At 57.9% G+C, this 10,520-nt stretch overlaps 3 protein-coding genes across 3 annotated transcripts in view; 2 read left to right on the top strand and 1 right to left on the bottom strand.

The window, feature by feature from the left end:
- CASP9 (caspase 9) overlaps positions 1-5,138 on the bottom strand; it is a 47,240-nt gene extending 42,102 nt beyond the window's left edge. Inside the window, exon 1 of the mRNA XM_057408088.1 lies at positions 5,118-5,138. The gene's annotated coding sequence lies outside the window, so the exon portion shown is untranslated. The remainder of the gene's footprint in view (positions 1-5,117) is intronic.
- On the top strand, positions 122-2,693 carry MUL1 (mitochondrial E3 ubiquitin protein ligase 1). Its single transcript, XM_057408092.1, has 4 exons — positions 122-278; positions 652-739; positions 1,139-1,259; positions 1,956-2,693. Exons 1-4 carry the CDS (start codon positions 159-161, stop codon positions 2,686-2,688), a joined length of 1,062 nt encoding a protein of 353 aa, XP_057264075.1. The 5' UTR covers positions 122-158; the 3' UTR covers positions 2,689-2,693.
- Positions 5,139-5,212: 74 nt separating the features above from the next.
- Positions 5,213-6,482, top strand: CAMK2N1 (calcium/calmodulin dependent protein kinase II inhibitor 1). Its single transcript, XM_057408105.1, has 2 exons — positions 5,213-5,451; positions 6,168-6,482. Exons 1-2 carry the CDS (start codon positions 5,292-5,294, stop codon positions 6,236-6,238), a joined length of 231 nt encoding a protein of 76 aa, XP_057264088.1. The 5' UTR covers positions 5,213-5,291; the 3' UTR covers positions 6,239-6,482.
- The last annotated feature ends 4,038 nt before the right edge of the window (positions 6,483-10,520 follow it).

The raw sequence follows: 10,520 nt of genomic DNA on the forward strand, positions 1-10,520 counted from the left end.
GGCCCTTTTTGTAGGGGACTTTGCGACTCCATCCCCAGCTGAGCCCTCCCCCCCCCCCGCCCGTGGAGGACCCAGCGTCTCTATGGTGGAGTCACCCTCCAGAGCGCCGCTGAGTGCGTCATCACCCGCGGCCGGTTGCCGGGGTAACAGCAGCGGCCATGGAGGGCGGCGGGCGGCCGTCGCTGGTGCAGGCCGCGCTGCTGGCTGCTAGCACCGCGCTCACCGCCCTCGTCTGCTCCGTGTACCGGCACAGGGCCCGCATCGCCCGCGGCCTCGAGGTGGGTAACGGGGGTCCCCGGGAGAGCGCACGGGCCCGGGCAGGAGCCGCGGCCTGGTCCCGTCGCCGGAGCCGCGGCCTGGTCCCACCGCCGGAGCCGCGGCCTGGTCCCACCGCCGGAGCCGCGGCCTGGTCCCACCGCCGGAGCCGCGGCCTGGTCCCACCGCCGGAGCCGCGGCCTGGTCCCACCGCCGGAGCCGCGGCCTGGTCCCACCGCCGGAGCCGCGGCCTGGTCCCACCGCCGGAGCCGCGGCCTGGTCCCACCGCCGGAGCCGCGGCCTGGTCCCACCGCCGGAGCCGCGGCCTGGTCCCACCGCCGGAGCCGCGGCCTGGTCCCACCGCCTGAGCCGCGGATTCCGTTTCCCTCCCCGCAGGGCGCCAGGAGGGTCCGGCTGGACGGGGACCTACGGGCGGTGCTGCTGGAAGCACCAGGGCGCTGCGTGCCCTACGCGGTCATCGAAGGTAGGGGCAGGGCCTACTGCATGCAGCTACACAGGTATATATATATGGGTGTATATATATATGGGTGTATATATATATGTGTATATATATATGCGTGTGTGTGTATATATATATGTGTGTGTATATATACCTATACGGGGAGGGGGGTTAGGGGAACATCCTCCCCCTTTCACTTCCTCTAGTGGAAGGTGTCCCTGCCCATGGCAGGGGCTTGGAGCTAGATGAGCTTTGAGGTCCTTTCCAACCCAGACTATATTACCTCTATCAGGTGGGCACTGGCTGTGGACAGCACATTCCACAGGCTCCTGGCTCTTGTGCCCCCCGTCGTGTTGAGATCCTGCCCGTACCCGTGTGCGGTTGGGGAGCAGCTCACACACACATGTTGTGTTTCTCTTTCAGGGGTGGTGCAGTCTGTGAAGGAGACCCTGAGCAGCCAGTTTGTGGAGAACTGCAAGGGCGTCGTGCAGCGGCTGACGCTGCAGGAGCACAAGATGGTGTGGAACCGAACAACACACCTCTGGTATGTGCCCGGTGTACACAAACCTTCAGCTTTCACAGCAGCCAGAGTGCCCCAGAAGGTCTGACACACTGAAATACCATCACACATGGGCAGACTGATGGAGGTGCTTCAGACCTGGACCCACAGCAGCCCTAATTCCTACGTGACCGTTCCCAGGCACTGCCATAGTTTCTAACATAGAATCACAGAATCCCAGCCTGGTTTGGGTTGGAAGGGACCTTAAAGCTCCTCCAGCTCCAACCCCTGCCACAGGCAGGGACCCCTTCCACTAGAGCAGCTTGCTCCAAGCCCCTGTGTCCAACCTGGCCTTGAACACTGCCAGGGATGGGGCAGCCACGGCTTCTCTGGGCACCCTGTGCCAGTGCCTCAGCACCCTCACAGGGAAGAGCTTCTGCCTTATCTCCAACCTGAACTTCCCCTGTTTGTTTGAACCCATCACCCCTTGTCCTACCACTCCAGTCCCTGATGAAGAGTCCCTCTCCAACATCCTTGTAGCCCCCTTCAGAATCTGGAAGCTGCTCTGAGGTCTCCATGCAGGCTGAGGTCTTCTCCAGGCTGAACAGCCCCAATGTTCTCAGCCTGCCTCTGTATGGGAGGTGCTCCAGCCCCCTGAGGATCATCATCATGTCTGTGAATCCCCAAAACAGGCCTCTGGGGACACCCTAGCCCTCACCTTTGCTTCATCCCCTTCTCCAGGAACGACTATGAGAAGATCATCCACCAGAGAACCAACACAACTCCCTTTGACCTGGTGCCTGTGGAGGAAGGCGCCCCCAGCATCACCGTGAGGGTGATGAAGCCTCTGGATGCGGCCGAGCTCAGCCTGGAGACGGTGTATGAGAAATTCCACCCCTCTGTCCAGTCCTTCACAGATGTCATCGGCCACTACATCAGCGGGGAGCGCCCCAAGGGCATCCAGGAGACAGAGCAGATGCTGAAGGTGGGCACGGCGCTGACCGGGGTGGGCGAGCTGGTCCTGGATAACGCCACCATCAAGCTGCAGCCCCCGAAGCAGGGCATGCCCTACTACCTGAGCGCCATGGATTTTGACTCCTTGCTCCACAGGCAAGAATCCAGCGTCCGGTTCTGGAAAATCCTGACTGTGGTTTTTGGCTTCGCTACCTGTGCCATCCTGTTTGTCATCCTCCGGAAGCAATACCAGCACCACCGCGAGCGGCAGCACCTCAGGCAGATGCAGGATGAGTTCCGGCAGGCCCAGGAGCGCCTCATGAGGGAAATGAACGTGGAGGGGGGAGAGACACTCAAAAATGCCTGTGTCATCTGCTTGAGCAACACCAAATCCTGCGTGTTCCTGGAGTGTGGGCACGTGTGCTCCTGCAACGAGTGCTACCAGGCACTGCCTGAGCCCCGGCGGTGCCCCATCTGCCGGCAGGGCATCACCAGGGTGGTTCCTCTCTACAACAGTTAAATTCAGTGCCTGCAGGGCAGGGGAGCTCTTCTCCTCTCACAAAGGGGTGTTCTCACCTTGCTGCTTGGGTCTAGGGAAGGGGAGGGAGCTTGAGTGAGCGGGTGCTTCAACTTGGGAGCCAGAGCCGGGGCTTAAAGGTGATGGTGCAGCTGATGGGGGTTCACATCGTGCTCCAGAGGTGGGGGGGGGAGAGATGAGTCCTCACAACGGGCTTGGTGCTTGGCTGGGAGACACAGTGAAGCTCTTCCATTAGAAGTTGGACTGCTTCATAAACCTACAGGCCCTTACCTGCATTATAAAACATAGTGGGGGGAAATAAAGCATATTGAGGATTCTCAGAGGCTGCAGAATTCGAGCCACACTGGCACCCAGTGCCAGGGAGTGGATTTGTGTGTGAACACAAGCGATTCTGCCATCATCTGCAATGTTGGTTTGGGACTGTATTGCACCAGGACACAAGAATGGGGAGGAAACACTGTGGCTTGAGCTGGGATAGCAAAATAGGGTGTAAAGGAATAAAATAGGCTCGAAAGCGTGTTTGTCTCAGATCGTTACAAGGGTGAGGCTGTGCTGATGAGCCCTGGAGCAGGGGATATCACCCCAAGCTGTGATCAAGGTTGGCATTGGGATCCTGTTTCTCCCCCATTGAATCCAACCCCCCTGGCCCCTTATCCGCAACGCTGAATCCACAAAAGGAAAACTCCCAAATCCCTTGTTTTGCCACAAATCACGTGCAGTGCCAGCACCCACGAGGGTTAGCAAACCCAGTGTGCCACTCCAGTTCGTGTTTGCTGTGGGGGCACTGAAGTTTTGATTGAACACCAAGTGGGCAGCCCCTGTTTTAGGGGCCTGGAGTAGGAACATCCAAAACCCCCAGGATCTGGGGGAAGAGCACATGGAACATCAGCTGTAGATGGCGGTGGCTGCCTGCCTGCGCGCTGCCTGCACGCCAGAAACCCAGAATCCCAATGGGAAAAGCCAGGATCCAGATGGCCAAGCCCTCCCTCTTCTCCCTGTGGTTCCTGGGGACCAACCACCCCAAACGGCCTCGTCCTCTCCTCAGGAGCAGCGTGAGGGACACATGGACACACACCCCACAGCAGAGCGGGGCAGGATGTGGCCTCAGCGCCTTGCCGGGGGATTGGAGCTGTCACTGTCACACAGAGCCTAAAAATACCCTTGTGGGGGGGCTGTGCTTTCCCCATCCCCTTCTCCTCCGATTTCCATCTTTCCCCCGTGATAGCTCGGGCGGAGACGCAACCTTATGTAAGGAGCTGACAGCTCGGGGGTGTGCGGGAGAGGGGCTTCTGGAGCTGAGGGCTTAGGAAACGCAGGGTTTGGGTACGGGAGCAGCACATCCCAGTCCTTGGGCATGGGACACCCCATCCTGACCGGGTCCCGCTCAGCGTCAATCCGAGTCACTTGCAAGTCCTATATTGAAAGCACAGCCCGGTATTTGTTATATCACGGTGTCCCTGCCCAGGGCAGGGGGGTGGAATTGGATGATCTTAAGGCCCTTTCGAACCCAAACCACTCCATGATTCCCAAGTAACCCATGAGCAGAGTTGTTGTAACCCAATCTGTGGGAATGGGCTTTTTGCTGCCTTCCACACTGCGCCCACAGCTCGGCTTTGCAGAGGATGCACCAGGGATGCCAGAACACCCCCCCCACCCCCATATATAGGGGCTGTATAGAACTATAACCCTGGTCTTCCCCAAACTGGCCCTTTGCTGAGCAATAACCACAATGAGCTGCTCTGCTGTGGCAGCACTGCTAGGAAAAAGTCCATTGGAAAGTTCTCAGCAACCCCAAAGCCCTTTGGCAATCCCCCAGGAGCAGCTTGTGTAGGGCCACGTCCTGGGGACCCACAGCCACGCGTAACCCTGACAGACTCCATGCATTGCAGCCCCCCATGGAGTGCCAGTGGCCCCACAATGGCTCATTTCTGCTGGGCAGATGTGGGGCTGAGCCCACACTCCCTGGGGACAGGCGCTGAGCTCCCCAGATGGAGCTGTGGGGCAGCTTCTGGCTCCTCAGGGATGCTGCAGGGCAGCTCAAGGCTCCACAAGGACACTGTGAGGCAGCTCCGGGCTCCTTGGGCATGCTCTGGGGCAGCTCCGGGCTCCTTGGGGATGCTGCGGGGCAGCTCCGGGCTCCTTGGGGATGTTCTGGGGCAGCTCCGGGCTCCCTGGGGATGCTGCGGGGCAGCTCCGGGCTCCTTGGGGATGCTCTGGGGCAGCTCCGGGCTCCTTGGGGATGCTGCGGGGCAGCTCCGCGCTCCCGGGACTCTGCGGGACGCTCCGGTGGGGCAGCCCCGGGGGAACCCCGAGGGGTCGCCCACCGGGGGCGGTGCCGGGGCCGGTCCCGGGGGCTGATCCTCTCCCGCCCCGTCCCGCCCGGTCCCGCCCCCCGCTCCTCTATCGCTGCCGCCGCCGGAGCCGCCGCCGCAGCCGCGGAGCCGCCAGCAGCGCCGGGCCCGGCCGGGATGTGACGGGGCGGCCGCCCCGCGCCCCGCTGCGCCGCTGCCCCGGGCCCGCGGGCCCCGTGCCCCGGGAGGCTGTCGGGGGGCGGCGGCGGCGGCGGCCCCCCCCCCGCCGCTCCTATGTCGGAGGGGCCGCCCTACGGCGAGGGGCAGCTGGCGGGGGACGCGGCCGTGGGGCAGCTGCCGTTCCCCGTTCGGCTCCGCGGCCCCGACGGGCTCCTCGCCGGCGGGCAGGGCAAGCGGCCGCCCAAGCTGGGGCAGATCGGCCGCAGCAAGAGAGGTGGGTGCGGCGGGGACGGGCGGCGGCGGGCACGGGTTTCGCAGGGGATGGGGCGTCCCCTGGGGTGGGGAGCACCCCGCGGGGTGTCGGGCATCGCGTCCCCGGGACCTTCCCGCGATGAAGGGAAGCGGGGAGCATCCCTGGGGATGGTACCTTGCGCGCTGGGTACCTATGGGGTGCGGGGCACCGTGTCCCAGGGACCTTCCGCAGGAATACAGGACGCCGGGGACTGTCCCCAGGGACAGGCACGATGCAGCGGGGTCCCTGCGAGGTGTCGGGCACCGTGCCCCAGGGCTCTTCCCCGGGGTGTCGGGCATCAAGGACCTTCCTAAGGACATGGAAGAGTGTCCCGGGCTGTAGGGCAGCAGGGGTTTTCCCCAGGGACAGGGCATCATGTTCAGGGGACAATCCCCAGGGCATAGGGGTAAAGAGACCTTTCTCGGGGACAAGCCACCATGCCCTGGGGATCATCCCCGGGCTGTAGGAAGGGCACTAGGCACTGTGCTGGGTACTGGGTACCCTCCCTGGGGACAGGACACAGCACGCCAAGCACCCCCCCCAAAACGTCAGGCTTTGTGCTGGCTTTGCCACCCATCACACCAGGGATATGGGACCCCCAAAACCCACCCCAGGGTGCCCACCACCGCGGGGTGACCTTGGGCTTGGGGAGCAGAGCATTCACCACGGTTACGCTGGGGTTTTCTTCTGCTTTCTAGTGGTTATTGAAGACGATCGAATCGATGATGTGCTACAAAACCTCTCGGAAAAAGCCCCTCCTGATGTTTAAAGCCTCCCCGGGGACACCCGGGGAGCCGGGGCCGGAGGGTGGGGGGGGTGTTCGGTTTACAATGGCACAGGTTATGGGCAGAAAATAACCACCACCAACCCCCCCGCCAAGACCGCAGCGCCTGTATGCTGAGCGAGCACTTGGAGAGCCGTCCCCGTCGCACAGCAGCGCAGCCTCTGCCCTCCAGGAGCCCTGCCCAGCCACGGCCACCAAACTACTGATAAACCACTGGAAAACGAGAGAATCGCGAAAAATACCCCCCCCCCCCCCCCCCCCCCAATCCCTTATCCCAACCTGCGGCACAAGGGATGAATGGAGGCAGCGACACCGCGGCTCGGAATCACTCGCGATTCCTCCTCTGGGTCTGATGAACCTTGCACCACGCGAGATCTTGGGGGGGGGGTGGGGGGTAAGAAGGGAAAAAGGGGGTGGCAAAGGATGGAAGGGGTGGAAGTGAGACCCCCCCCCTCCCCCGGGGGTCTCCCCCCTTTCCAGGGGCATTCCCAGCGGGCACCTTGTTTACATTATTTAACCTTGCAAAAATGAATCCGTGCACTTGGATGTACCACGCTCCCCCTTCCCTTCCGAGGTTGGTTTGTTTTTTATGTTGATGTCTTTGGATGTTGGAAAACTATATAAAATATATAAATATCTCTTTCGTTTTAGTCACGTTTTAAGGTTCTCGAGGGGGAAACCCCCAAACTTTTATAAGGGAAGGGCCTAGAGGAAGAAGCGCTGGCTATTTTTTAAAGCTTGTATTTCTTGGTTGCTGTGAGCAAAGGGACAGATTTTATATGTACAGGGGGGTGGGGGGTGCTCGGCTTTTCTAACTACCCTGCAGTCTGTAGTGTGGTGATTTGTTTGGTTTGGGGTTTATTTTCCTTCTGTTGTGGCCGTTTCTTTAATAGACTGTATTCAAATGATATAGATAAACTAACCTGATGTAATCACAAGAGTGCCAAACACTTGGAGATGCCGGAGGGCAGCGATTCCCTCCCCGAGTCAAGCAGCACTCGGGGTTTTCTGCTCTTTCGAGGGCTTGGGCGAATCTCTCGTGGGGTTTTTCTTTGACTTCTCTTTTCTAATCTTTCTTTTGAACTATTTTGCATGATGTGCATATAAAAAAGAGGTAAAAAACAAACAAAAAAAAGCCTCTTGGCGAGGGCTTGTTCCTTGTTTCTGTTTGCGACTGAGTGACCGACCTCCGGGCAAGGTTTTCTTTCCTCCTTTTCTGAGATATTGTGTATGTTGCACTTCACTCCACAGGGCTATTTCTGCGATGTCCAAATAAAGAGGAAAATGAAACAAAAATGGTAAAAATATATATATATAATAGTAATAATAATCCCTGTGGCTCTGCCGTGATTTCCCACCCAGCACCGCGAGCCCCCGACACCCAAATAACACACCAAATAATGAAGGAAAGCTCAGCTCGGCCCCCTCGGGATCAGGGTCATGCTGTGCCCCTAATAATTAGTTATAATTAATATTTACCTATGGGATTCTTTAGTTTGTTTGATGAGGGAATGCCTCGGGGGCTCAGATTCAGGGGGAAATTCAATACGAGGTCCCAAAAGGGGATGCTGGGGAGGCAGGAAGGCATCATCCCCTTCACTACTGAGAAAGCTGTGGGAAATGGGGACTTTCATCCCAGGATTGCCTGTCTGTCCTCCTCCCTTCTCACCAAAACCCAAATCCCAGCTGGTCCCCTTTGAATACCACTAGTAGTCACAGCCTGGGCTCATAAGAGCCATTATGGCTCTGCCTGGGCGACCTGCATGAGCAAACTTCTGCACTAAGGGGGTGAAAACACAGCCATGTCGGGGGAAATGGGTCCTGGGTATGGGGGTTATCCCAACGGAAATAATATAACTATATGTAGATATAAAACTACAGTAATATATTATGAATCCCTAATTGTTTCCATTCCCCCCTCAGTGGGTTCAGTGCAGCTTGGACTCAGTGGCCACCAACCCTTTAGCTCCAGGGCTGGTGACCCAATGCCCCTGCAAAGCATGAGTTAGGCCATGGAGGGATATTTCCCCCTCCCCAAGTCTGATGGGTTTTGCCCCAAACAGCATCCAAGTGCAAGCCCAGGGCTTTGGGAAGAGGAAACGAAGCCCGGGGAGGAGTAGAGAATCCTGCATCTGCAGAGGCCAGCTCATAAGACACAGCCATGGGCTGGTTGCAGGCATTGGTTAATTAGATTCATCAAAAAACCTCTATTTTGCATGAAAACCTCATCTCTGGGTCTGTCAGACCCAAATGCACAGTCACCATGCATCAAACACACCTCTGAGCACTGAAACCCACATGCTCCAGGGATGGGGTCCATGCATGGCCACAGGAGCCTCCAAAAGCCACCTTGACACCCAGGAGCAGCCAAGGCTGAACCAGAGAAAGCCTGAGGGGGAAGGGAGGCTGAAAGAAGAGGAGATTCCAGTGCGTTATAAACTGCTCTTTTATATGCATCTTTCATGCATGACACATAAATAATGGAGCAGGAGAGCCCAGTGTGCAGCGAGCTCACTTACAGGGAGGATGCAGGATGGAGGGATGAGGAAAGAGGGGTGCAATATGGGGTGTGAGGGGGAAGATGTTCCCAAGAGCTGAGCTGGGGATCCCCCAGCTGTGCATCACTGGGAGATGATATTTTGAAGGAGGATTTAAGGATTAAGCTGGCCACGGGGCAGGAGTTTATTACATACATTATTTAACAGATGGCCCAACGCTGCCTGCGGTCTCCCCGGTGACCTTGGCTGGGAGATGCCGGGACCAGGCTCTGGTTACAGGGATCAGAGGAAAAGAATCCCCCCTGGGGAGCTGGCACCAGCAGCTCCAGCATCAAATCCCTATGGAAACAGCCAAAAAAACCCACCCAGCCCCAGCCCATATGGGCTGCTTGTTTTGGCAGCGGTGGGAAGAAAATAAAAAGGAGTAAAAATAAACCCCCAAAAGCCACAATGGAAGAGGTGTTTGCAGGGTTATTCACCAAGAGGAACTTGGCACCTATGGCAGGAGCAGGATGCCAAGGGACAAGCAAGGTGCAGAGGGCCAGGTGGCACTCGGAGCACTTGCAAATTCCCACTCCCTTACCCAAACATGCCCTTTAATCCCATTTCTGCAGGGATTCTGGCACTGGAGGAAGGTGATGAAGCACTTGCTGCCCCAGCACAGCAGGGCCCTCGCACCCAGGAACTTTGGGGGGGGGGGGAGAATATTTGAATATTTTTATTCGTCTCTAAAGCCACTGGTTTCTATAGGCTTGAAGCCCTCACATCAATTGCAGCATCAGCCCTTTGCATCGCATGAACTCCCAAGGGGTGATACCAGCGATGGGGGGCTCAGGGCAGTCATCAATGGATGCTCATTCTGGGTTATTTCCCACCTCTCCAGAGCGGTTTGCAATAACCCACAAGCACAAACCCACCCCAAAGGTCGAGGGCAGGGGGTTGCAATGGGTAAACCCCCCCCCCCCCCCCCAGCTCTTCCCCCCCAAAAGGATGCCCATGGAGCAACTGCCCAAAATAAATAGTCTCTTTTCTGTTTCCTTCTTTCCCACCAGAACTAGGGCACGTTAAACTAGGCCAGCACTCCCCTGCAAAGGGATTTATTTGTTGTGGGGGGAGCCAGGAGGGACGGCGTGGGACGGGGAGCAGTGTGCCGAGGGCAGGGATGCTCCAGCCTGCTCCCAAATGCTGTGGGTTTGGGGAATAAAATGGGGACAGTTTTCCCCACTCTTTTCCTTATGGGAAAATCACAGTCGCTCACAATAGGGCAGGTTTAGTGACCTTTGGTGGAGGAGGCACAAAACTGGTCGTTTTAATGGTATCAAACCCTTTTTGGTTCTTCAAGACCGTTTTCGACCACATGGGGCTCATGTTTTATACCAACAGAAAACGTGCTTTAGCAAAATGGGAATGGATAAAACATAAAGGGAATTCTGCCCTGCAGAAAACCTCTGGTTTTCCTCCCACATTTGAACACAAGGATGAGGAATAAACCAATCCCATGCTCCAAATCTCTGCACCCTGCTTGGCCCAGGGGGATTTGGGATGCAGCACCCTCCTGCTGGGTGCTCCTCCACCAAATGGGGCCCTTTCTTTGCCCAAATCCCCTGTACCTTTGAGTATTGCCCTGGGAAAGGAGCTTCTGATGGTGTGGACCCAAACTGCTGCTTGTCTGGGGGACTTGGGGGGCTGCAGGTCCCTCGTCCCCAGGCTCTTTGTCCCACAGCCACTAGAGGCCACTGAGGCTCTGTGATCCCGCTTGTTATCCCTGT

Source organism: Pezoporus wallicus, unplaced genomic scaffold, assembly GCF_028554395.1.
Source record: "Pezoporus wallicus isolate ANWC-B61680 ecotype Strahan unplaced genomic scaffold, APGP_CSIRO_Pwel_v1 contig_13381, whole genome shotgun sequence".
Taxonomy (NCBI): Eukaryota; Metazoa; Chordata; class Aves; order Psittaciformes; family Psittacidae; genus Pezoporus; species Pezoporus wallicus.

Coding starts and splice junctions, on each gene's coding strand:
- CAMK2N1 (XM_057408105.1), top strand. CDS start 5,292: ATGTCGGAGGGGCCGCCCTACGGCGAGGGGCAGCTGGCGGGGGACGCG. Junction 5,452..6,167: donor GATCGGCCGCAGCAAGAGAG/GTGGGTGCGGCG, acceptor TCTGCTTTCTAG/TGGTTATTGAAGACGATCGA.
- MUL1 (XM_057408092.1), top strand. CDS start 159: ATGGAGGGCGGCGGGCGGCCGTCGCTGGTGCAGGCCGCGCTGCTGGCT. Junction 279..651: donor GCATCGCCCGCGGCCTCGAG/GTGGGTAACGGG, acceptor CCCTCCCCGCAG/GGCGCCAGGAGGGTCCGGCT. Junction 1,260..1,955: donor AACCGAACAACACACCTCTG/GTATGTGCCCGG, acceptor CCCCTTCTCCAG/GAACGACTATGAGAAGATCA.